Source organism: the organism of the source record quoted next, unplaced genomic scaffold (assembly GCF_019419815.1).
Source record: "Pyrus x bretschneideri cultivar Hongxiangsu unplaced genomic scaffold, Pyrus_bretschneideri_v1 Contig267, whole genome shotgun sequence".
In the NCBI taxonomy this organism is placed as follows: domain Eukaryota; kingdom Viridiplantae; phylum Streptophyta; class Magnoliopsida; order Rosales; family Rosaceae; genus Pyrus; species Pyrus x bretschneideri.
In genome coordinates, this window is record NW_025999576.1 from 15,772 (window position 1) to 42,607 (window position 26,836).

A 26,836-nucleotide genomic window follows, 5' to 3' on the forward strand; every position below is an offset into this window, starting at 1 on the left:
TACACTTAAGATCATTACACCTGTCCATTTAGAGACTTACACCTAATACCCCCCTCAATCTCAACTGGGGTATCCCAGCTTGAGATTGGAACAATGCTGCAGAAATAAGGGACGATGAAGACCTTTGGTCAATACATCTGCCACTTGATCATTTGTAGAAATATACTCAACCAACAAATCTCCCTTTTGAACTCGTTCACGAACAAAGTGAAAATCTGTATCAAGATGTTTTATCCGAGTGTGAAAAACCGGATTAGAACACAAAGCAAGTGTCGAAACATTATCATAGTAGAGAAGTGGAGGAGATGGCAAGAAAACATGCAGATCCTTAGGAATCAAACGTATCCATGTTACATCAGCAGCAGCATTAGCCAATGCTTTATATTCTGCTTGTGTTGAACTTCTGGAAACACTCCTTTGTTTCTTTGACTGCCAAGAAATGGGATTGGGACCTAAGAATACCACAAAGCCAGTTGTTGATCTTTTAGTGTTTATATCTTATGCCCAATCAGCATCACTATAAGCAGTTAACTCCATAGAAGCAGCAGCAGAAAATGTGAGACCACAGTGCATAGTGCCTTGTAAATAACGCAGAATCCTTTTCACCAAGGAAAAATGGAAATCTGTTGGAGTGGACATGAACTAACAAGCATAATTAACTGCAAAAGCTCTGTCAGGACGTGTAAATGTAAGATATTGTAAGGCACCAACCAGACTTACAGTCGTGTGTCTTACTACAGGGCTAAATGTATCAGCATAATCTAACCCATGTTCTTGACTGTAGCCTTGTGCCACTAAGTGAGCTTTATTTCTGGAAAACTTGCCATATTGATCCTTTTAAATCTTATAAACCCACTTACTTCCTATCACATTCCTATCAATTGGTGGTGGGACCAACTCCCATGTTCCCTGTTTTTGCAAAGCAGTGAACTCTTCTACCATAGCATTCCTCCAGTGATCATGAACAACTGCTGTTCTAAAAGTAGTAGGCTCAACAGAACCACGAATAGACAAAACAGCCGTGTAACCCTCGAACACAACATCAAAAGATTCACTAGCATTTTTCTTTCCTAGAGATGGCACCAGATTTAAGTCTAGTTGTCATAGGATGACTTGAAGATACAACAGGTATATCGGAATTAGCAGCAGCATTTGAATCATTATTTGGATCAAGTGAGAGAGTTAACTCTAATTGTGCAGGACTATGGAAGACAGGCAACAAAGCATTTGATGTATGAGAGGAAGAAGAATTCCCCTGCCCCGGGGGTGAGGAGGGGGTGGGGTGTGTGGGTGAGGAGCTTGTACAAAGAACCACCACTTTGAAGATGCTGAGTACTATTCCCTGATATTGAGTTGCCCGGAGAACTAATATGCGGGCAGCATATTACTTACAGAATCACCACTGTGATGAACACTGCCAGATGGTGTATTCTGCCAATTAATCGAAGAATCCATACTGTTGCCACTTGAATCATCAGACCATGCACCACATGTCTTGAGATAACTTCTTTTTCACTCTGTGATAACACATACTACCTTTGTATCCCAAAGTATAACCCAATGTACATTGATCAGTTCTAGCATCCAACTTACTACAAGTGTAGGGTCTAAGAAAGGGGTAAACTGCTGTGCCAAAAACTCTGAGACCTTTCAACTCTGGATGTACTCCAAACAACTTAAAAAATGGAGATTGCATTTGTAATCCCTCCAATTTTTCCAAATTCAAATCCCGCCCTATAAATCCCAGTCTTCCAGTCTCACCCATTTTTCATCTCCCTCCAATTTTCAATACCCAAAATCCATTTTCTCGATTTCTCTCCATGGCCGACTACGAGCCTCCGTCGTTCTCTCTCGGACTCCACCTAGGTTTCGATTCGCAGCTCCAACCAGCTGCCGCGAACCACTCCACACCCGCCGCAGCTCCAAACTCTTCGCGGGGTTCCAATGCCGATACACCCGTTGAGGTAGATGAGGAGTTCGAGCCTCAAATCACGGGCCCGGATCCAGATCCTGGGTCTCGACCCGGCCGACCGCTCAAGTGGCTCAAGAGAGGGGTGGCTGAGAAGCGGGAACCTACACCGGGACGCCGTGTCGTAATGTTGACGACGATATCGAAGATTTCTCGTCTGGGGAAGATTTTGTTCAAGGTAATGATAAAGATTTATCATTTTTGTTTGTTCAGGGTTAGCTGGAAATGGGAAGAGAATAAATGTGTGATCTTTTATGCAGTATTTGATAAAATTGGGAAAGAAAATTGGGGAAATAATGTTAATTGTTTGCAGATGCTTAGGAGAATGAAGTAATTGTAAAGGAAATATTTTTTGTTTCATTTCGCTATCGATTTCGAAGGAACAAACATGGAATGTAATTAGGAAGTTGTTAACTGGAAGAAAGTAGTATTTTTTGTCAGATTTGCAGATGCATTGTAATGGGTTTTTTGATGTCGCGAGGGGCCTTTTTGCAGAACTTATGGTTTTTGATGATTTGGGAATTAGGGTTCTGTGCAGTATGAAATTTGAGATGGCAAAACGGTTAATTATGGTTGAAATTGAAATGCATTTTAAGGGTAGCGGCATAAATAGGGATTTTATTTGGTAAATTTGTAGTTTCGAGAAGTGGGTTTAGTTAAAGCTGTGGATTGGTAAATAGTGTTCATTGTAAGTTGTTTGTAAGCAGCACAAGCAAACACATCGAACAATCTTTGGCATGGCATGGCATGGTTGTAAAAGCTCAAAAAAGGGAAGAATTAAGTCAGGAAAATCAAATGTTGGAACAGTCGAGCATGCTTCTGGAAACTGGGTGGAACCCAGAAGCTGCGTCAGTACAAAGCGGGTTCAAGCAAATGCACAGCCTTCTAGTCAATGGGATGCGTTTGGTGGAAGTGGGCAAGCTGCTGGTTAAAACGTATGCAATTATGCTTACAATCTTCCAAAGTAACACTGCCAAAGTCCTACATTTTCTCATTGTTGCTTTACCGAAGAAGGTGAATGATATCGGTGGATGCTTTGGTCATCACATTTCCAGATTTGAAGGATATCATTAATTGCAAGTGTCAATGCAGAGATTTGGGTTTCCGCTTGAAGCTTTCTCATAGAACTAAGAAACCAGAATTTGATATTGCTGGTGAAATTTCATATGACCCTTATGTAGGCATTCTTATCCGCAGTCACGTGGATATAACTGACTTGGCATTTTAGTTACAAACTGTCTGTTGCGTCTCTGACATTATTGATGTGTGCATCTCTGTTCCTTCATTTAATGCTCTTGTTTTTGTCGCCGGGTTTATCGTTGCAAAACTGGGCAGGAATTGAGTGGTTCGGCAGCCTACAGACAGTATAAGAAGGTACATATAAATCCGTCCGTGCTTCTCCACGTTTCATTCTTCTCTTAATGCAGCTCACACATTTGTACATTTCATCGACAGGAAAGTGGACGTTCTGTGCAAGCCAAAAAACCAAAACCAAAAAGAAAAATGTTCCCGAGAAGAGGTGAGGCTGACAGTTAATGGCCATGTACCAAAAGTATTTCTGTACCATTTCTTGTCGATAATTTTACTATCCGGAATCTTTATAAACTCTGTGTGAATGCTTATTTCCTGAAATAAAAGAGATATTTGTGTTTTCATAACCTAGGATCTACATGTAGATTATGTCGGATATGTTTCGTTGAACTGCATTTAAGATTGTGGCATAAGTACATATGATGATTTAGAATTTCAGACCAAAATAAGTCATCCATCGATACTTAGCAACATGATTATTAAATGTGGTAACATAACAATACGTTTCTTTCTGCTATTAAGATAATGCATTTTGAATCATTGCTCTTGCTCGAGTAATGATTAATTACAACCAATTGGTTCTATGACGGAACTCCAATTGTTAAGATTTCGCAGTTAAGCCATTGAGATTAGTCTAGATCGTGAGAATGAATTGGAAAATTGTTAGGATGACACTAGGTCACGAGTATGATTCCCTCCATTTTGGTAGAATAATTAAAAAAAATTAAAATTAAAATTAAAAAATAATAATAATAATTCTATTGCTGTTGTAAAATTGATGGATTGATAAATGAATGAATGCCCACTCAAAAAGAACAAGACTTAGGAATTGTGTTTGATACTTTCAATAGTATCATCATTGTTTTGTGGATGGTTGTAATTAGAGGAGTTTCTCTATAAATAAGGCATCCCGTCTGTTATCAAATGCACTGCAAAAGAAAGCAAGAGAAATAATATCAGTATCCCTCCCTCTCTTTATCTGTCATTTTTTTTGTGTTATAACTACTAAAGTTATAGTGTGATATTTTGCACCTGCTTCGCTCATGTCCTTAGAAAAGTTATATCTCTAACTTTTGCCTATTTATAACACGTTATCAGCACGACTCTCTAACCTTAAATAGTTCACATCTCTCTTCACCGAAAGAAGAAAAAAAAAAAAAAAAAGCTTTCTTTAAGGTTTTTCCTATTTTTCTTCTTCTTCTGCTTCATCTGCGTGATGCACCCTCGCAATGAACTGCTAGCACCATGCCTGTTTCTCGTTCTAAATTTAACAGTTACTTGTATCTTTGATTTCTTGTTTGGTGCAGTTCCTAGTTTCTAACACAATGTTTATTTATGTTAATTTTACTGTAATCAAAGATGGTGCGGTACAATCGTCAATTTTGAACTGCAAATTTAATTTTCACTGCGATCAAAGATGTTGCGATACAATTGCCCATCTTGAGCTGTAGATTTAATTTTACTGCAAATTTTAGGTGGTGCAGTATAATCGTCCACCTTGCTCTGCATTTCAAATCAATTATATCTTGCTCTGCATAATTTTATCGCAATTTTAGGTGGTGTGGTATAATCGCCTACCCTACCCTACATATTTAAACTGTTTTGCATATTTAAATTTTCTTGTTATTCAAGTGGTGTGGAATAATCGCTCATCTTATGCTTGTTTTGATAAGAATGGTGCAGTACAATTGTCATTCTTATTAATCATGAAAATCTCGAGCCTGAAGTTTCGAGTGCTTATCATTTTTGGGCTGAATATCAAAATGAAAAATTTGTTAGAACCAGAAGTTCTAACACTATATTCCTCCAGGAATACATATTATTGCAAGTTCTTACGCATATCACTTTTCTTTTAGAAAGAGACGAAAATGGCAAACTTGGCAGAGCTTGATTTTGTTGCCTTGGACATTATTGGAAAGAATTACCTTACTTGGGTACTAGATACCAAGATCCATCTGCAAGCAGGGAATCTTGGAGATATCATTAGGGAAGAAAACATCTCATCCTCTCAAGATCGGGCGAAGACTATGATCTTTATTCATCGCCATCTTGATGAGGGACTAAAGAGCGAGTACTTAATGGTTGAAGATCCGTTAGCTCTTTGGAAGGCATTGAGAAACAAATATAATCACCAGACAAGGGTGATTCTTCTAAGGACTCGCTATGAATGTACTCACCTAAGGATCCAGGATTTCAAGTTAGTGGTTGAGTACAATTCTGCGTTGTTCAGAATTACCTCTCAGATGAAGCTCTGTTGGGATACCATTACTGAGGAAGATATGCTGGAAAAAGACTTTCAGCGCATTTCATGCCTCTAACGTGCTCCTGTAGTAGCAGTATACAGTGTGAGGCTTCACTGAATACAACCAGCTGATATATGTGCTCTTGGTAACTGAACAAAACAATGAGCTCCTGATGAAAAATTATTAGTCCCGACCTACTCGATCGGCATCATTCTCAGAAGTGAATGCTGCTTCCCTTGAAGTGAACGCCACATTCTCTGGTGGCGATAATCATAAACGAGGACGTGGCCATAAGCGAAGTCGGTGGAGCAGGAAAGGTAAGAATCATGGTGGTCAATTTCACAACCCGATTCCAAGGCAAAATTCAGGTTTGAGCTTTAAAAATGGAAATCGCCACAAAGGCAAAGCTCGTATAAACAATGCTCCTAGAAATTCTGATGGAGCCTGCCATAAGTGTGGTGGCGATGGGCATTGGGCGAGTACCTGTTGTACCCCAAAACATCTGGTGGATCTATATCAAGTCTCCCTCAAGGAGAAGGGTGTCGAGACTAATTTCCTAAACCAGGCTAGACCAATGGATATACTTAATCCAGTGTGCGACTTATCAGGACAGTTGAACACAACCCGCCTAGATGTCGAGACTTCATTCCTCATTGTGGCAAGGAGGAATGAAGTGTATCGGTCCGACTGAATCATTTATATTTAATGTACTTTTATTATTCTAAACTTGTAATTTAAAAACTCGCATTTCAATAAAAAAAAGCATTTGAATTTCTAAGTTGTTTTTAACCGTGATTCCCTTTACTCAGAAAGTATGGATAAAAGTTATGGTTATTCTCAAAACATGAGAAATGGTGAAGATATTTGTTTTGCAGACAGCGCAACCACACATACAATACTTCGTGATCGAAAATATTTCTCAAGTTTGATACTTACAAGAGTAAGGGTAACAACAATATCAGGTCAATCAGATGTAATTGAAGGCTCAGGGAAAGCCCAGATTATGTTACCAAATGGAACAATATTGTCCACACAGAATGACTTGTATGCTACTCGATCTACTCGAAATTTGTTGAGTTTAAAAGACATACGTTTAAATGGATACCACATTGAAACGAAAAGTGCAAAAAATGTGGAGTATCTATGCATTACCTCTAATGATACCCAGAATCGTATATTGAAGAAGTTGCGTGGTTTGTCGAGTGGATTGGATTATACATATATAAGGACAATTGAATCACATGCTGTCATGAACCAGAAGTTCATTGATTCAAAAGATTACATGTTTTAGCATGACCATTTGAATCATCCAGGATCCACCATGATGTGTAGGATCATTACCAATAGACATCCATTATTGAGCAGAGATATTGCTATCTCAAATGATAACCCTTGTAAGGCTTGTCCTCAAGGGAAGTTGGTAATTAAACCATCACAACTAAAGGTTGATATTGAATCCCCATTATTTTTGCAAAGAATTCAAGGTGATATTTGTGAACCTATTCAACTAATGTGGACCATTTCGATATTTTATGGTTTTGGTTGATGCATCTACCCGATGGTCACATGTTTGTCTCTTATCTACTCGGAATGTAGCTTTTGCGAGATTTCTTGCTCAGAAAATCAAGAATGGTTTAGCAGAAACATTGATCAAGCGGCTTTAGTTAATAACTCGCACTCTGCTCATGAAAACAAAATTGTCAGTTTCTGCATGAGGACATGCCATCTTACATGCTGCATCATTGATTCGATTGAGACCTATAGCCAACCACCAATACTCCTCAGTATAACTCGTGTTTGGACATCATCCAAACATTTCATATTTACGAGTTTTTGGTTGTGCTATTTATATGTCTATTGTACCACCGCAACTCACTAAAATGAGACATCAACGTAGACTAGGAATTTATGTGGGTTTTGATTCACCATCTATCATTAGATATTTGGAACCCCTGACAGGTGATATGTTTACATCTCGTTTTGCTGATTGTCACTTTGATGAGACAGTCTTCCCATCGTTAGGAGGAGGAAAGACAATTCTAAAAGAACGACAAGAGCTGACATGGGTTGTACCCACCTTGTCTCATTTTGATCCATATAACATTCAATGTGAAAATGAAGTGAAAATGATCGTTTATCTTCAAAGTATTGCCAATCAAATGCTAAATGCATTTAATGATGCTATGAAAGTGACAAAATCACATATACTAGCTGCAAATGCACTTTCAAGAATTGATGTCCATGTTGGACAAAATAAAATGGCAGCGAATGATTCATCTGGTGCACGCCTGAAGCGTGGTAGACCCTAGGTTCAAAAGATTCACCCCCTCGAAAGAGAAAGACAATGACACAGCTAAATCCAAAAGAAATAATTCAGGAAGAGAAAATGAATGAAAAATCCGCAATTCATGATTCTGTACTTCCAGAAAAAGAAAATATCTTTGATGAGACACATGTCCGTGAAAAGACAGCAGTACATGAAAGCAAAGAAATTTCTATAAATTATGCACGTACAAATGAATTGTGGGATCAGAATGAAATAATCATCGATGATATGTTTATATTCGCAGTAGCCATTGAAATCATATTAAGTGATGATATTGAGTCCCGCTCTGTTGATGAATGCAAACAGAGACAAGTTTAGCCTAAATGGAAATATGCAATCCAGGCAGAATTAAATTCCTTGGAAAGGCGAAGTATTTTTGGACCGATAGTCCAAACTCCGCCTGATGTAAATCCCTTGGGTTACAAATGGGTATTCACAAGAAAACGTAATGAGAAAAACGAGATAGCAAGATACAAAGTACGACTCGTTGCACAAGGCTTTTCACAAATACCTGGAATTGAATATAAGGAGACATATTCTCCTATAATGGACACAATTACGTTCCGTAACTTAATAAGTTTAGTGGTTTCAGAAAAGCTTGATATGCGACTTATAGATATCATCACTGCGTATCTATATGGAGAACTAGATACTGACATATACATGAAGGTCCTAGAAGGACTTAAGTTGCCTAAAACAACTAACAAACCACGAGGTATGCTTTCGATCAAATTAAGACGATCATTGTATGGGCTGAAACAATCTGGACAAATGTGGTATAATTGTTTCAGTGAATATTTGATCAAAGAAGGATATATCAACAATGTCATTTGCCTTTGTGTGTTCATTAAGAAATCCAATTCTGGATTTGCTATAGTGGCAGTATATGTTGATGATATTAACCTAGTTGGGACTCCTGAAGAGCTCAATAAAACTGCTGAATATCTGAAAAGCGAATTTGAAATGAAAGACCTCGGGAAAACAAAATATTGTCTCGACCTGCAGATTGAGCATTGTGCTAATGATCCATTATATCCAGAATTCATGTGGTCTACCTTCGAAAACAGACAATCCAACTGTCATCCATGAAGATAATGCAACATATATTGTCCAAATGAAGGAAGGATTCATTAAGGACGATAAGACTAAACACATATCTCCAAAAAATTTTAGTGCACATGAGCTTCAGAAGGCTAAAGTTATTGAAGTCAGACAAATCTGTTTGAATGAAAATCTGGCAGATCTATTCACTAAATCTCTACCAAAGTGCACGTTTCAAAAGTTAGTGCAGAGTATCGGATTACATCAACTTACTAATTAGCTAAATTTGAAGAATGCGGAATCAGGATTTTTCCTTCGACTAGGATTTTTCCAACTATGTTTTTCTATCAAGGTTTTAACGAGGCAACATAAACATACTTGACACTATATCAACAATTCATGTAAAGTTGTACTCTTTTTCTTTCACTATGGTTTTTTCCCACTGAGTTTTTCCAAACAAGGTTTTAACGAGGCAACTGATGTTGATATGTGGGCATCCAAAGGAAAGTGTTGTAAAATTGATGGATTGATGGATTGATGGATGAATGAATGCCCACTCAAAAAGAACAAGACTTAGGAATATTGTTTGATACTTTCAAAAGTATCAACATTATTTTGTGGATGGTTGTAGTTACGAGAGTCTCTCTATAAATAGAGCACTCTGTCTGTTATCAAATGTACTGTAAAAGAAAGCAAGAGAAATAATATCAGTATCCATCTCTCTCTTTATCTTTCATCCTTTTTGTGTTATAGTTACTAAAGTTATAGTGTAATATTTTACACCTGCTTCACTCCTGTTTTGAGAAAGGTTATCTCTCTAACTTTTGTCTATTTATAATAATTATTGTAATGTTTAGGGAAATGTTTTTATATTAATAAACATAGATGTGTAGAAGAAGAAAAAGAGTGAACCATTTCCGCTCATGGATTAGGCGCCTTCCAACCTACCGTTTCAGCTCATAAAATGTGACAATTAGCATCTCCGATCACCAATTCCACGGTTACACGCTCACTACGTACGAAACCGATTGCCATGGGCTGCTGCAACTCAATATGACAAGCTGTCAAACACGGCAATAACTTACCTATCACATGTTGTATACCCCTCCCTCTCACTTTCGTCACATGATTAGTGATGTGATGAGAGGGAGAGAGGGGAACACAATACAGGATATGTAAGTTCCTCTTCACAAACACAGTAACAATAGGTTTATATTCAAGCATCCTAAATCTTCCAATCATGAAGGTACAAGAAGTAAATTCGCTGCATAACAAATGCACATAACAAAGCAATTCATCGGGCACGAGGGAGACAATATTTCTGCTCTTGCCTTCGGAATACCTGCTTTCCCTAAAAAATAAAACCCACAAAGAAAACAGGAAAACAGTCCCTGAAGAAAACCTCTTATACAACATTTGATGCTCTATAACAAAAAGCACTCGCAAACACGGTCAGGACTCGGGACTCAGGACTAGTAAAAACCATAGATTATGTTAGCAACAGAGTGTTCGAATGACTGCTTCAAGCGCTTGGGCAATATATGCTCTGTATTACTAACTTCATGAGACCTCATTAGTTTGCTCAAGACACTATCATCGACATAGGTCTTCGGCAGAAGAACAAGCAAAAATCAGAGTCCGATATTGACTGTTATGTTCTTTTATACTGCTGCCCATCCATTCAAAGGCAAAACCGTGAATGCAACAGAAACAGTTGTCAGAACAAACAAGAAAGTAAGGCTTTAAAATTTTTTGTACGCATCCTGAATTGTTCCACTCATTAGTGATCAGAAAGTGTCATGTTGGTTAGAGCCCTTGTGGTCCTCGCGATTAGGAGCCCTGGATCTGAATACATGGTTGCATCTCCTGAAATGATTAGAGCAGCATGATTAGTTTCTAGAGATTGAAAACCAAATGTAACAGCAACAACACGGTAGGAATAAAGTGAATCGACAAACCAGCAGCAAACTAGGGAAATGCGTAAAAGTTGCTGTAGTGCAAATGAAGGAACAAGTTACCCCAATCAAACAATCATAAATACTCCCCACATCATTTGTTTCTTATTTAATCCATCAAGGTGGGATATATTAGATGCTACCATCGGGTTAGATACATTTCAGAAAGGATTGCTTTGGCAAAACAACTTAATGATCTCACAGTCCTACATTTAAAAGAGGTCTTTGCATACCATGTTGACAAAATTAAGAACATTAAAACGAACATGGAGCATCATAATTAAAGTCAAATTGGAAACTAGGAAGTGCAAGAGTATTACGAGTTCAATTCCTCATTCCTGCTCTTAATATCATTTGACCATAAGATTGGGTCAACATTCTTTGGCAACGAGTCTTGTTGTTGGTTTTTCTCCCTAAGCCACTGCTCCACTTTATAGCACTCATTAACAACCTGAAACATGAAAAGTCAATTGCAGAAGAAAATATAATAGTCACATTTATATGAGGCATAAGTAACTAACTAATTGTCATACTGATTCTCTATCCATGGGTGGAAGTGAATTCACAGCCATCCGGTAATCCCCAATGCACTTTAATAGATCTCTTGTAGCTTGCAATCTTGCTTCCTCGTCTTTATATCGGTTCTCAATTGGATCTACCAGCTATAGTTATCAAATAGACATCAAGAATGGAGAAAGATAACCGGAATTTAAATTCTCAAATTTCAAAAAGTGGTGAAAACCTTCTGAAGATCTTCCAGCTTTGAAGTATAAGCATTTTCTGTTTCATCTTCTCCATCATCATAAAGCCATTCCTCTGTCTGCTGCAGGCTCCTGGAGATGCCCTCCCTCTCTTGATCACTTGCAAAGCTTTGATATGTGTTGAGAAGCTATTCACATGCATGTCCTTATGTTAAAAAGCCAGCCTCTGGCAAAAAGTGGCAGCATGAACTAAAAGATCTACGAGAGTCTGACTCAGCTACAGTCAAACATGCTCAGGTATGGATAATGACACAAACAGAGATGCAACAATAAGGGACTGATTTTTTACCCAAAGATATATAGAACAGATTATCATCCCATACTATAGAACAGTTCAAAATTGTTTGCTTAAAGAAAATATAGAGTAGTCACAAAGCTTAAATCCTAATATTACTAGATGCAGTGTTCCCCATTGTGCATTTCAGTCTTTATCACACCCACACCATGAAAACCAAATCTTTGAGTTGATAATATCTACTCCCAGGCCACATGGGGATTAAAACTATTCTGGTATTAGAAGTAGAATGTCAGTGCTATGTCCTTATACTGCTTCAAAAAGGCGTAAGTCAAACAATGGCAAAGTGTTTGAGCAGGCAAAGCCGAAGTAAACGTGATGGAAAGATAATACAGGCTATACCTTATTTCGCATCTCATAGACGTAAGACTCCAACGCATTCTTTTTGTCCTTGGTTTGTTCCATAATTCTGTCCTGTTGAGCTAACTGGAGTTCTTTTTCTTGAGCTTCTGAAAGTTCAGCCTTGGTCATTCCACCATATATACTTTCACTAACAGGTATCTCTAGCCTCCTGGTGGCTTTATTGTTTCTTTTAGCCTCACCCTGAAAATGTGGATATCTTTCAATAAGTTTACATCTGCTCCACAAACTTTAAACATCTGAATTTGACAGGAACTTTGCAAAACCAAAATAGTATGCATTGCAGATTAAGTATAAACGACAAGATTACTGTAGATTAACTATAAGGGAATTATCGCATTTATTCAAAATTTGGATTTATCTCTAGTTTTTCTTTTTCCAGCATGAAATAAACGAAATAAATAATAACTAAATTATGAGGGAGTGCATTTCTGTAACTTATGAAGTTGGATGCAAACTTACACCAGTATGTGAAGAGTTGTGCTGCATAGTGCTTTCTTCAAATCCATCTGCAACTGCCTCAGTAGAACCAGAAGCAGTTACATAATCAGTGTCCATTGGTTCCATTTTTGAACCGGCAAGACCCCTTGTAGAAGAGTCATATCTGTGATCTTCCATCACCTAAAGCCAGTATAAGATTTATACCACAAAACTTTCGACCAAAACAAAAAGTACCACAAAACTATGATCCTAGGAAACCAGTAAATGACAAAGTCGATATTGTCAGGAAAAAAACAAGTTTTACTTACCATAGCTGATTCAACAGAGACAACACCGTGGAGATCTAACATAACTTTAACTTTAACCCTTGTTTTTTCGCCATGGGAGCATTGGAAAGGGCCAATCTACATAAACAGCAGCCCTTATTGAGGAAGTAACAGTAATCCAATTAAATAAAAGGTATTTTAATTGCAAGGTAAGCCAAAACAAAAGGATCTAAATGACATTTGCATGGAGCAGATGGTAAATCTTTTTAATTGGGTTTTGGTGACATCTCTCTCCCTCTAATTGCCCACACATAAACATTTAATTGTTTGACATGTCAAATACCGGAGTCGTCTCCCCCAAGTGTTCTATAAATTGACTAACTAAAAACAACAGAGAAGATTTTACATCATCCTAGATTCTTATAGAGGCTTCAAAGATTAGACATTGAACTTAGTGCTCAGTGGTAACATGATTGCCCTTGATTTACCTTCACTTCTCTATATGGTCATCCTTTCTACACATTTTTATCATGCATCCCCACCAATAAAGTTCTTAGTGTCACATATTCCCCTCTCCCACCCGACTGGAAAAAAGGGAATGAAGAGCATAGTATATTACCATAAAACAACAAATGTCAGGAGAAGCGCCAGCAGGCACTTCACTGGGATTAGCATAGAATGCTTTCAAATGAAATAAACTGCTTCGTCGAAATGTCAGTACTTTAACACTTGGAATGGGTTGGCCTTTTGGAAACAGGATGCCACTTGTCCCTGTGCAAATTGGAGCTTCATCTATTAAGAGTGCTATTGAGAAAGGAATTGAGTCTTGAACCTGCATATAGATCCGGGAAAACCATTACATACATTGTGGGCAACTATCCAGATAGCAAAGACGTCTCACATATGTGTCTACATTTTACAATTAAAGCCACAAGTTTGTGCTTTGTTGTCGGTAGGGGTTTTTGGAATGCACATCAATTCCAGAATGAGTAAGCAGTTGATACCTTCAACCAATAAAAATCAATTATAATGCAAACATTAATCCTTTTTTAAGGCGGTCCCTAAGCCTAAGTTTTGTGAGAGGCATTGTCATACTCTCAAATTTCAAAAGAAAAAAAAAAAACAAAAAGAAGGGAGGGAGGGGGAAGAAACTCATCTCTTGTTCTATACATGCATTGCATAGAACAGCATAGTATTACTGATGCCTTGCATATGAACAAATATATCATGGTATTCTTAACTGAAAGTAAAGCACTGTATTTGTGACCATGAATTGAAAGTTTCAAAATACAAACCTCATATTCTCTGACTCGAAAAACAGGACTGAGCATTGCACATTGAAGAGCACATCCACGTGCTACACACTCACTCGCATTCAGCGTCCGGCCAGGTTCTTTCCCGAACACAGAAGCTAATATTCTAGCAACCGCTGGAATCCTAGACCCTGACCCGACAAGCTCCACAGAATGAATCTTATCAGCAGTCAAACCTGCATCAGCTAGAGCCTTGCGACAAGGAACACCAATTCTCTCCAACAAACCTGAAGCCAGCATCTCAAAGTCTTCCCTTTGAATAAATCCCCCGACATCTTTTTCATCCATTAAGCACTCAATATTAAGAGGTGCCTCCGCATTCGCACTCAACACTTTCTTCAGCTTCTCACATGCTGCCCGTAGCCTGATACTTGCCTTGACATTAGAGTACACATCAATTCTGTACTGCTCCTTGAACTGTGCAGCAAAATGATTAAACAAGACCTCATCGAAGTCTCTCCCTCCCAAGCTTCTGTCAAAAGTATGAGATAGTATCTTCATTTGCCCAGCCTCAAATGACGCAATAGAGATCTGTGTATCACAGTGACCAATGTCAATAAATGCCACATAAGTTGGACCGGAAGTTGAGAAATCTGTTTTGTAAATCCCATAACTAAGAGCAGTTGCAGTACAGTCATGCATCAATCTCAAAGGCTTCAACCCAGCAACTGTGGCAGCATCCAAATATGCACGTCTTTGCAAGTCTGTAAAGTACGATGGAATACCAATCACACAATCTGAAATGGGCATTTCCTGATTCTTCTCTATTAGATCTTTCAAATGTGCAAAAAGCATTGCTGTAACTTGAACCGGCGTAAATGTATGAGTCGCGCCCAAGTACTTCAAATGAATCAAAATGCCTACCATCTGGAGCTTCAGAAGTTTCAAAGGGCAAAATTCGAAGGTCATGTTGAACATCAGGCTCAGTAAATTTTCTACCAATCAGTCTCTTCACCTGAGACACCGTAGATTTTGGGTTCATCATTGCAGAGGCAGCACCAGCAGACCCCAGAAACCTCTGCTTCTCACCAAAACAAACCACAGCTGGGGTTTCACGTTTCGATTCATCATTCAACAAAACATCAACTCCCCGTTGCTTCACCACGGCAATTACACAATTCTCATTTCCAACATCAAACCCACCACACTCATGTTTAACGAAATTTCGAAACGAAACTACCGACACCAATTAAGTTCCACAAAACCTACAATTCAATCCCAACACTGCAAAGAAGAAAAAAGATAAACAGAAATGTGAATTCAGTTTACTTCAAACAAGCTTTCACTAACAAATGCTTAAACATTTTTATTAATAACTGCTGTTATACGTTTTCAAATTCCTAAACCCAGCTAAATTTAGCCATCAGTACATTTCAATTTCCGAAATCTGAGGATCCAGGGACTCAAAATTCCATCAGGATATTTAATTTTCCTTCAATTTTCCCAGAAACCAAACAAAATTCAAATGCCAAATATTTAAAAAGCAAATCCGCAAAGTACTACCAAAATCTGCACAGAAATGATGAATTGAGCAGGCTGAGGAAGGTGATTGCAGTACCTGTTTGAGAAACGACGTTCCGGAAAGAAACCGAAGAAGAACACCATGAAATTGGGTAATTTCAGAGAGAAGAAGAAACTTGGTAGAGAGAAAAACTCTGCCCTTTGCTCGCATTGCAGAATATACAACATCATATTTCTCCTTAGTAAAATTATGCCATTTTACGGGGATCTGTTGGAAAATAATTATATTTTCAGAAATGCCTTTCTTTTTCTCGTATTTAAAAATCCCCTCTGTTAGATTTCGATTTTTTTATTTCAAGTCCTTGTTGTCACTACAAAAAGGTGTGTGCTATCATTTAATCTTCTTTAATTTATCCGATCTGATGAACGAAAATTAAAAAAGTATGTGAGAAGTAAAAACATACCCCCAACAAAAAATCACATACATGCAATTACATGATAAGGTCTTCTACAGTAATTCAAGTAAGTTTGATTTTAATATATAGGAATCAGACGCTTAAAATTTATTTGTATAACATTACTGTTACAATGTTAACTTTAAATTTTTTAACACACATTCAATTGAAATTAAACTTAATTTTCAGTCAACTATGTAAAGCCAAAGAGCTCAAAGAACAATAAACTAAGAGAGTAATGCCTTATAAATTTTTTTTAGGAAAACTAATGAAAAGAACTTGAAAACTTTAAGTTTTAACGATAAAGACAAAATAAAGGATAAAGTGAATAGTATCAGATTTGACTTTTAAGTGTAAAAATGTGATTTTTCGTTAAAGTAAACAGTATTACAGGCTTTTCTTTAAAATCCCTTTTTCTTTTTTGTGCAACGTAGATAAGATTCTTTTAACCTATCACGTCTTTAGGGACGCCCCAATTGTTTTATTATACATATATGAACAAGAATATATTTTTATTTGTTGAGAATTCTATGGTACCATAGCCATTTAATTTAATAAAAGTTGAGTATTATCTTAGAGCATTGATTAAGTTCAACGAATTATCTTGATCGTCACATACAATTTGTTTTAATAAAAGTCAAGGATTATCTTAGACAATTAATTAAATCTAATGAATTATGTTGACCGCTAGTTTACTTTAGTTCTTTGATTAATTTTTTTTTTTTAGTAATGTTATTCATACCATGTTTTTATACCACATTTTTATAGCATCTTAGATGGCATTTGATGTGGACAACTACATCATTTGAAAAATTTGCAAAACCCAAGGAAATGAAGGAGAAAGACTCCTCGTGTACCACAATCATCATTAAATTAACTAGTTTTTTTTTAATTATTAGTTTGTTAAATAATGAACTAAATTTAAAAAATATGATTAATTCAAATGATGTGGTTGTTCACGTAAAATGCCATATAAAAATATAGTAGCGTCTTAGTCTTCTCCGTCTTCACTGTTAATCTATTTTGATACGTCATGCATGAAAAGATCTGTACGTATTTTTTGTTACTCGAACCATGCATGAAGGTCGAGCGTGTTCCCCTTCACAAGTGTTTTGTATTCTCAGGATGTACTTTTCCTCGATGCAGCATTGCAGATTACTAATTTTCTACTTAATCGCAGATGTGGATTCTTTGAAACCATGTAACGATTGAAGGAGCCGAGTTCTCGAATAAGAGGGCAATTTATATATGTAGTCATGACTTGTATGTCCAAAACCTTCCAAAGTCACAGAGGCCTCTTGTGTAGAAGAATTCACGAATGGTACACAGTCGTAGTTGTGGAGCTTGTGGTACTAAGAAGTACAAATTCCTAGTAATCATCCGTTCTTTAAATTACAATCTCTTATTAATTGTACCTAAATTAGATTCGAAATGACGAGGGATTGTAGTTCAATTGATTAAGAGTAATAACTCTACACCTAAAGTCCTAAGTTCGACTCTCATGCCCCAACATTGATTATATAAAATTAGTCTGCACAGATGAGACACACAGGGGCCATCTTTAGATAGCTTAACATGCTTCCATCCCCATACAAAGAACAAAAAGGTAAGATTCTGAAAGTAAAGCTTTAGAAACCCTAAATTTTTTCGGAATCTCTTGAGCCATTGAAATGTAAAAGTGATCCGAGGATACACAAGCATTTGGGCTAGGGCTAAATTTTGGGGTAGGAGAAAGTTCAAACTCTTAACATTTGTGGTATGAGAGACATATGCTTTCTACAACTCTTCAATTACAAACCTCCCAACTTGAACATGAGCCTTCATGATGCACAATATGTCAACCACTCCTTGATTCCTAATTTGAATTTAACTCAAAGAGGCAAACAAAATTCCTTTTAAGTAGCAACTATAAGTTAAGTTGGATGCCAAAGTACATCAAAGTTTATACAGGTTCAAAGATTTTTGCCTATTTTTCTGGTCATCTATCTGAGAAAAATAGCTCGTGTAGACATGATAACTTTTAAGTGGTTGACGTTTGACCATTTAAAGTATAACATTTAACTTTCTCGTCCATCTTTGAAATGTTAACATGTGCGCCATTCTCTTGGTAAATGTCTTTTTTGGTCTTTTAACCTTGGTGTAGATATACTTTTATTAATGTTTTAACGACACTTAGAAGGTGAACGTCACACTCCTCGTAACCTAGATGTTTTGTGCATGAGCGGCTATATGGGTCTTTCCAAACTTTACAATAGGCGAGTCAATTGTCAAACTTTGTCTGGTTCTAAGATAAGTCATTTAAGTTGCTGCTTGTACATATACAGTCGTATGACACGATCGGACGATCGATCAACTTCTAACCTGTTCTTGTGACCAGTTTTTTCGTTCTAGCTTTTCTACCTTTTATTTATATAGCTATCTTGTGGATTTTCTTATTTATAGTATCACATTAATCGGTACTGAGATGCATGATAATAGTCATTTTTGTCTTATCCTTAATGTAACATTTATCGATTCAATATTGATTCGTGTGGCCACACATAGTCACTAGCCTCTCTATGTGTATTCGAATAGACATTTTCTACCTAAATATATTTTAATTATGATTCACTAAATTCATTTTGGACTCTTACTACATTTTTACGGTTTTGTTTCTGAGAACTTCCACGAGAACTTCTCAGTGGGTCACCCATTCTAGGATTGCTCTCGCGCGAACTTGCTTAACTTCTGAGTTCCAATGGAACCCGAAGCCAATGAGCTCCCAAAAAGTCTCGTGCTATGTAAAGATGAGAATATACATATAAGACTTAGATGATTCACTCATCTGGACGACGTAGAATGTTACAGTACGAGTGATAAGTGAACAAACTAGATATTTGTAAAGTGTGAAATAGTCCATTTATTTTTTCTTTGCATATTTATCTTAATTTATTTTCTTGATCAAATTCAAATTCAAAACTTTATAAGAAAATGTGAGAATTAGTGAGGGATAAGAACAAGCAACAACCCACTTTTATCTTATGTGTCACCGCTCCGTTTACATCTTACAATGTAACATATTCCCAAACCACACATAAATAAATAAATTAATTAATTATATTAACTTCAGCATCGAAAGTGACATTTTCTCCGAACTCATACTTCTGTTTCTCTGGTAAGCATCTTTTTTACCCAGTCCCCACCTCGTCCCTTCCGCCTGGCCCAAAACCCAAAACCTCAAAATTCCCAGATATCAACGACCAGTGAAGCTATTGTTCTCAGTTCGACGACGTCGTTGCAACACTTGGAGAAGGTACTGCCACTTTCTTCCCCAATCTCTCTCAGTCCCTAGCTCAGCCTTGATTTTTTTGACTTGGGTTTTCAAAGCTCAAAACTTTTCCTTGGGTTTAATTGCAAATTAATTTTTAATCTCCATGTTTTATTGGGTATCAATAAAAATTTAAACTTTTAATTTGGTTTATCAATATTCTGAGTTGCTGTTGTGTTGGAATTCAACAACAAAAAAAAAAAACAGTGAAAAATGAATAAATACGAAAGTGTGGTTGTTTAGGTGAGTGGAGTGATTTGCTTTTATTGACTCCATTTATGAATAAGTTAACTATTAGCCTTTTGTAAATAAAAAAATTAAATATAATTTTTATGAAATTTTTTGGGTTTTACAATATTATTGTAAAATTACATATTCCATATTACAATTCTATGGCCTGCTGTATTCAGCTTTGTGCTTGTATGCTGGAAGCTTGAAATTTGGAGGTGAAAAATAAGGATGGAAAAGCTTGTGTTGCCTGGATTTTAATTTGTTTGGTGCTTCAGGTGTGTCTATTTTTTATGTCTCAGTTTTGAGTTGAGTCACTTGTATAAATCAGTGTCGATATAATTATGCATTTTGGTTCACTAGCATCTGTTGTGGCTTATATTTGCGTTGGCCTATTTTTTTTGTTGTCTTTCTGATGACAATTTGCGATTATGCTTGTTCATTGTAGTTGTTTGTTGATTCTAAAACAGTTGATTTCAGTAATTAGGAATCGTGTTTGTCCGAAAATCGTAATTGGTGAATGGTTTTGTTTGTTGCTTGACTTGGTGCACCGGAGGCTAGCTGCGGCTAGCCTGTTCTGTACAAGGGTATTACACACATAACTTACGAGGGACATTTGAATTTAAACCAAGCTATGAGAATTTTGAGAACTAGAGAAGTTGTTTATGACAGAATGTTGAGTTATACGATTAAACCCCAACTGTCTCTTATGCTGGTGAATGTAGAGTCCAGTCCAAAGCACTAGCTCGTAACATTTTCTTTCTCGTTCATGTAATTATTTCTGGTATGAATTGCAAAGTGGTGATTCTTTTGAATCTCAGTTTGCAGTTGTACGTCCTAACAAGTGGTCTCAGAGTCGGTTTCCTAGAGTTTCAGATTACTTCTTATTCACCATTTGGTGGAGAAGTATAAAGATAGACAAAACCAAAGGCAGACTGAAAACTAAGTGGTGAGTCAAACACACATTTGTATTGAGTGTCCTACCTCTGCTTGTCCAAAAAGCTGCAAAATTTAACTAGGAAAATAAATCAAATACGCATTTGTGAAAAAGGAGAGAAAGGGGTGGAGTTTCTCTTTGTTTTGGAAGAGTGGACCCAGCGGGAGTCCCACAAGCAGCTATTAGCGCCCCGTGGTAGAGCGCGGCTCTAATAATTGTGTAGTCAAAAGAAGAAATCAACCCATGAAAATCAACTCATTATCTATGGTTTCCTTATAAAAGTTCCCTTACTCTTCGGTTTCCCATTCAGTTAGAATTTCTTATTGGGCTTAGTGTTACTTGCAAGTAATGCACAAGTACATACTATGTGGATTTTTCATTTATTATCCGGTATCTTTTGTAAACAGTTGTTTCCTTTTTGCTTGAAGTTTACTGTATCTTCAGAATCACGATAATGAAATTATGTGAATTTACAGATTGTGGTTAAGTTTTAGCTTCTATAGCTCAAGACTAATTATAGGTTGTGGTTAACGTTTTTGTTTCCGTTAATATTGTTTGATATGGTGAAATTTTAAGCTATTAGCAGCTGGCTTGTAGCTTGTGGAGGTTAGCTTAATTACTTCCTAAAGTTAACCATCCAGCTTAATAATTTTGAGGAGTCTGGAAGTATTGGTGCATATGAATATGATTTGAGTTTGAATCCAATATATCATTGACATGTAAATTTAAATATCATGTTTCATATCAATTTTCTCATTTAAACTCACTTTAAAGCCTTCCTCTTGCTGTAGGGTGGGGAAAATTTCGGGGAAGAGGACGAGAGTTTGGTAAAAGTGCCTGAAGATGAGCCAATCGGATCAAGGGAACACCCCTGATGGCTCGTCAAGTATCCCTATGAAGCGAAAACGCGGCCGTCCACGGAAATATCCCAAACCCGATCTGGAAGAGAATGCTCATGTGACAAACACTCCAAATCTGAACACGGGGGAAAATGCTGGTAATGGTGTTCCTTCTGCTCCTCCTGGGTTTTTAGGGAGGAATGGATACCAGCCCCATCGTCGAGCTCCCACTAATGGTGCAGCTGATGTCATGGTCGGAACAGTAGTTTCTGGTGTCATTGATGCAACATTTGATGGAGGATATCTACTTAGTGTTAGGGTTGGCAACTCTCCCACCACTTTGAGGGGTGTCATCTTCAAGCCTGGACGTTATGTTCCTGTTTCAGCGGAGAATGATGTGGCCCCAGATGTTCAAATGATAAGGCGAAATGTGATTCCAAATCCAGCTGATATCTCTCATTTCCATGGTTCGAGCCCTCGTTCTAGAGATGCCATTCGATCTGTTAATCATGTAGCATCAAAACGCAAACATATGGTTCCAGTGGCACCCCAAACTGCTAACCCACTACTGTCCAGAGGCAACTTGTTGCCTGTTATACTGCAACCTCGAAATTTATCTGAAGGGGTACCACTCACTGGTTTACCAAATTCTGTTGCACCGGGTGCTTCTCCGACTAATGGGTCCATACGCACCAACTGGGTGCCACTCACCAATGAAGTCGCAAACCAATCTTCAGATCTGGCAACTTCAAAAGTTAAGCAGGTTCCTTCAGTTCCTCCATCAAATGGGTCGATATCTACCAACCAGATTCCGACAGTTGGAAATCAATCGTTGGTCTTCGAAGGTGGACAAAATGAGAATGGTACTTGTAATCAACCATCGACAGATATACTGAAGGCAGAAGCCAAATCAACGAGACTCCCAAATATACCTTTTGAAAAATTGGTTACCGAGGTAGTTAAGAGGATTGATACACCCTCACAAGCCCCCGCACATTCAACTGAGGTAAACATTGAGGGTAGCAAGTCAACTGGCAGTGAGCTGGAGGACAATATGGATCAGCCTCTAGTAATCGAGCCTCTGCAAGCCATACAGCCTAAAGAACACTCTATGCCACTTTCAAAACCGCCGGAGGACGATGGAAATGGAAAAATGTCTGAGCTGTTGCAGGTAAAAGGACTCGTCTATGACACATATCCTTATGCAATAGTAGTTAACTTATTATCCGAACATATACACTGATTCTAAACATCTCAACAAGTTTCTTTCTTTTTTGTCTTCTTTTGGCTGTAAAATCAACAAGGTTTTGCAGGAAAGCATGAGGGAAAGCGAGTCAACCACAGATTCGAGAGTGAAGTCGGATGAACCAAGCCAAACTGCGCTCGGAGATGAAGAATCCGATCATTCAAGAAAACCTTCCGAGGCATGAAGTGTTTGCTTTTATGGTTGCCACCTTGTATGGATACTGTGTACATGCTATGGTGATGGACACCATTGCACGATGTGGTAATCAGACCAGTGTGTGGAAAGATTGTGTTTTTAAACAAAGGATGTTGGATAATAAGTATATAGAAGGGTTGTTTTCTTAAATTAGGAGCTGTGGAAGATATGTTTTTACCCATTTTATAGTTTATTTAAGAGTGATAATTTGTTTTGTGGTGTTCCGTATGAGATATTCTCGGGTTCTCTAAGTGTTAGATCTTTGTTTTTGTGTTCCTAAACAAAGATTTAACGGTTAAAGAACTTGACGTGTCTCAATACTCTGGAGGCTAGAGAAAATTCCAGCTTCGAAAACACAAGGTAAAAATCCAGGCCAACCCGGCACGACCAATAATCCAGGACATGGTTGAAAGCTAAACAACTAAACAAGGGGACAAGTAAATCTGGGATTTCTAAATAGGAGTTTTAACGAAAAGCCTACGGTATTGTTCATTTTAATGAAAAACTATATTTTTACACTAAAAAGTCAAACTTGGTACTATTCACTTTACCCTTTATTTTGTCCTTAACATTCACTTGAACGAAAAACCTAGTATTGTTCACTTTAACAAAAAATCATATTATGTTGTTCCTCTGTTTCTAATTGAAAGAATTCTGAGCATTTGTTATGGAGGTTGGTCAAGTTTATATTATCCTTTGTCTGCTCTTACAATTTACATAATATGGAAAAGGACAGCTACTTAGTAGTATTTAGTTTTCTTTTCTTTTTTTTTTTGTTTTCCTTTTAAAAAACGATACGATATTTACAGATGTACTTTTTCAATCAGGTGTTGATCCACATAACAATCCACAATGAGTCATAATTTTGTATTGACTCACTTTTCTTTGCATCCATGTGAGTTAAAACTGAAACCTCTAATTAGGTAAAGACCGAGTGCTGTTAGATCAACTGATCATGTGTAATTATATGGTGGTACTGTACAGAAGTGAGCAATTATGAGACGAAGAAATAGATTCGTTAAATTGTGGAACTCGTATTTTCAACTGGTTTACAATTTCCATTACCAGGACCAATTAGATATGCAACAAAGTCCAACATGCTTACCAGTTTTTTGGCCAATCAACTTGATATATAACGCAATTGAACTTGATTGTCCAACTTTTTTTACCATTTTTTGAAACTTTTTTGGATATACCGATTAACTCTGTGACTAGTGACCGATTTCTCCATCCTGCTTGGCAATCCAACTCAGACAAATAAATTTATTGAATTTTCTGATTTGAATTGTAATACATCTCATTGCATGGAAAGCCTTATGGGAAGGCTTTTTAATACACAATACAAAGAAAGCTTTACACCCTTGTAACCGGATGCAACAACACACATGCAGCAATAATACAAAGTAAATGACCTCCCTGCTGTCCAGGAGTCAGCAATCACATGCAACATTCCTTTCCAGAGTGCACACCCTTGCTGTCTTTCCTTTATGGCAATGATGACTACAGTTGTAATGATGGCAGGTTACACTTTAACGAGTGCAGCCATGTTTGCTCCAATGGTGAATCCGTACGATTCAATCATGAACAGGGAAGAGAGACGCATGACCTACATACCATACATACACCCATGCTTGCCGACTAGGATTTAGACTAACCCTAGAACTTCTTCCAATACTCCCCCTCAAGCTGGATCAAAGGGATCAATTGATCCGAGCTTGGATAGGAGATGATGAAAAGTAGTAAATGCCAGTCCTTTGGTGAAGATATCTGCTAGCTAATCATGACTGTGAATGAAGTGTGTAGCAATTACCTTGGACTGCACTTGATTCCGAACATAATAACAATCAACTTCAATGTGTTTAGTTCGCTCATGAAAGACAGGATTTGATGCGATGTGCATTGCTGCTTGATTGTCACTAGTGAAGGGACATAGGTTGCGGGTGAGGAAACCCTAGATCCGAGAGTAGAGTTTTGAGCCAAGTGAGTTCACATGCCGTTGATGCCATAGCACGATATTCTGCCTCTGCACTTGAGCGTGCAACCACACTTTGTTTCTTACTCTTCCAGGTTACAAGATTACCCCCTACGAATGTGCAAAAACTAGTGATAGACTTGCGATCGAGAGAGTTCCCTGCTCAATCTGCATATGTATATCCTGAGATCTGAGTATGACCATTATTGCGCATGAGGATCCCTCTACCAATGGAACCCTTCAGATAGCGAAGCACACGGTGAACAATCTTCATGTGATCTGTGTTTGGAGCATGCATGAACTGACTAACAAGGCTCACAGCATATGATATATGAGGACGAGTGATAGTTAGGTAAATAAGCTTGCCAACCAATCTCTGATAATACTCTATATTAGGAATGAGATCACCATGAGACTGCAGCTTCAAGTTGCTATTCAAAGGTGTTCGAGCAGGTTTACAATCTGTCATGTTTGCCTCATGGAGAAGATCAATGATGTACTTGCGCTGATTTAGAAAACAGCCCTTGTGGGAATGTGCCACCTCGATTCCTAAGAAATATTTAAGAGTGCCGAGATCTTTGATAGCAAATTTGTGACTGAGATATTGTTTAAGAGCACTAATCTCAGAAACATTATCACCTGTAACAATTAGGTCATCGACATAAATAAGCACCACAAGTTTACCAGATTTGCCCGATCACACAAATAGGGAGGAATCAGCATTGCTCCGAGAGAAACCAACTCCCTCTAGGACATGACTGAGCTTGGCATACCATGCTCGGGGACTTTGCTTGAGGCCATAAATGGCTTTATGAAGTCTGCACACCAGGTCTGGATTGTTTGATTGAGGATGACCTGGAGGGATTTTCATGAAAACTTCTTCTTCTAGTTCCCCATGTAAAAAGGCATTTTTAACATCCATTTGAAAGAGAGGCCATGTATTGTTAATGTCAACAGATAACAGCACCCTCACTGTATTCATCTTTGCCACAGGTGCAAAGGTCTCTTTGTAATCTACTCCATAAGTCTGAGTAAATCCACGAGCAACCAATCAAGCCTTGTGTCTTTCAATCGTGCCATCTGAATGGAACTTGATCTTGTACACCCAACGACTTCCTACAGCCTTCTTTCCTTTAGGAAGCTTCATGATGGTCCAGGTGTTGTTTTCGTGAAGAGCTTGAAGCTCTTCTGCCATAGCAGCTCTCCATTCGCTATGTAATTTAGCTTCTTGAAAGCTTTGAGGTTCATAGGTCTCAGTAACTGTATTGAGGAATGCAGCAAATGAAGGTGACACTTTGCTGTAATTAATAACAGAAGTTAAGGGATGCCTGACATTGTAAGTTACATAATCATTTAACTTGGATGGGAGTCTCCTATCACGGGAAGGATTTCGACGAACTGTGGGAGGTTGAACCATTGGTAGTTGAGCAGTCTCTTGGTTGGAAGGACTTCTTGAGGGTTCAGATAAGATAAGATAAATTCATCAGGTGCCACTGGTGGTGTGTTCTGCAAGTTGTGAGACTGAGAATGGACCTCATTCAGTGTTTGGTCCCTTATGACACCCGTTGCGTCTTCTTTACATGGATATGGTATTGGAAACAAGTCAAGCATGTTCTCCCCCTCTTGAGAGTGGTCCAGAGGTTGAGTGAAGTAAGGCATTGGTTCCTCAAATCTTACATCTCTTGAAACAACCATTTTCCTAGTTGCGGGATTGTAACATTTGTAACCCTTTTGAGTGGAAGAGTAGCCCAAGAAAACACATTTGGCAGCCCGTGGTTCTAGCTTGTCATGTTTTTGTTCTTGAATGTGAACAAAGCATGTACATCCGAACACTCGTAAGTGTGACAAATCGATTTGTCTGCCTTTTAGGATCTCATAGGGTGATTTAAAATTCAAAACCTTACTGGGCAATCTA

General features: G+C 37.8%; 5 protein-coding genes across 9 annotated transcripts; 3 read left to right on the forward strand and 2 right to left on the reverse strand.

Moving 5' to 3' along the window:
- The first annotated feature begins 45 nt into the window (after positions 1 to 45).
- On the forward strand, positions 46 to 3,621 carry LOC125478808. Of its 4 annotated transcripts, none has more exons than XR_007259615.1 (3): positions 46 to 2,147; positions 2,677 to 3,343; positions 3,425 to 3,460. XR_007259615.1 is itself a non-coding variant. In XM_048587438.1 (3 exons), the coding sequence occupies exons 1-3, from the start codon at positions 1,821 to 1,823 to the stop codon at positions 3,503 to 3,505; spliced, it is 471 nt and encodes a 156-aa protein (XP_048443395.1). In that variant the 5' UTR covers positions 46 to 1,820; the 3' UTR covers positions 3,506 to 3,621. The 4 variants fall into 4 exon arrangements, 3 of the variants coding, with proteins under 3 accessions (XP_048443395.1, XP_048443394.1, XP_048443393.1); XM_048587438.1 differs by having other exon boundaries at positions 3,281 to 3,343; positions 3,425 to 3,621; XM_048587437.1 differs by having other exon boundaries at positions 2,677 to 2,933; positions 2,980 to 3,460.
- Positions 3,622 to 5,148: 1,527 nt separating this feature from the next.
- On the forward strand, positions 5,149 to 5,598 carry LOC125478809. The gene has a single exon (XM_048587441.1). The coding sequence runs from the start codon at positions 5,149 to 5,151 to the stop codon at positions 5,596 to 5,598; it is 450 nt and encodes a 149-aa protein (XP_048443398.1).
- A 4,501-nt stretch (positions 5,599 to 10,099) lies between these two features.
- LOC103943802 (heat shock 70 kDa protein 16-like) lies at positions 10,100 to 15,470 on the reverse strand (the record flags this gene model as incomplete). Its single annotated transcript, XM_048587435.1, is given in 10 exon segments — positions 10,100 to 10,756; positions 11,166 to 11,296; positions 11,379 to 11,507; positions 11,588 to 11,734; positions 12,244 to 12,444; positions 12,724 to 12,882; positions 13,011 to 13,106; positions 13,588 to 13,800; positions 14,264 to 15,142; positions 15,144 to 15,470. Coding segments are annotated over 10 exon segments (2,361 nt in total), but the record flags the coding sequence as incomplete, so codon positions are not given.
- A 7,060-nt stretch (positions 15,471 to 22,530) lies between these two features.
- LOC103943804 lies at positions 22,531 to 23,156 on the forward strand. Of its 2 annotated transcripts, none has more exons than XM_009354163.3 (2): positions 22,531 to 22,679; positions 22,813 to 23,156. In XM_009354163.3, the coding sequence occupies exons 1-2, from the start codon at positions 22,563 to 22,565 to the stop codon at positions 22,936 to 22,938; spliced, it is 243 nt and encodes an 80-aa protein (XP_009352438.2). In that variant the 5' UTR covers positions 22,531 to 22,562; the 3' UTR covers positions 22,939 to 23,156. The 2 variants fall into 2 exon arrangements, with proteins under 2 accessions (XP_009352438.2, XP_009352440.2); XM_009354165.3 differs by having other exon boundaries at positions 22,822 to 23,156.
- A 1,928-nt stretch (positions 23,157 to 25,084) lies between these two features.
- On the reverse strand, positions 25,085 to 25,722 carry LOC125478810 (uncharacterized mitochondrial protein AtMg00810-like). Its single transcript, XM_048587442.1, has 2 exons — positions 25,695 to 25,722; positions 25,085 to 25,560 (listed from the first exon to the last, which is right to left on the reverse strand). Exons 1-2 carry the CDS (start codon positions 25,720 to 25,722, stop codon positions 25,085 to 25,087), a joined length of 504 nt encoding a protein of 167 aa, XP_048443399.1.
- Positions 25,723 to 26,836: the final 1,114 nt, after the last annotated feature.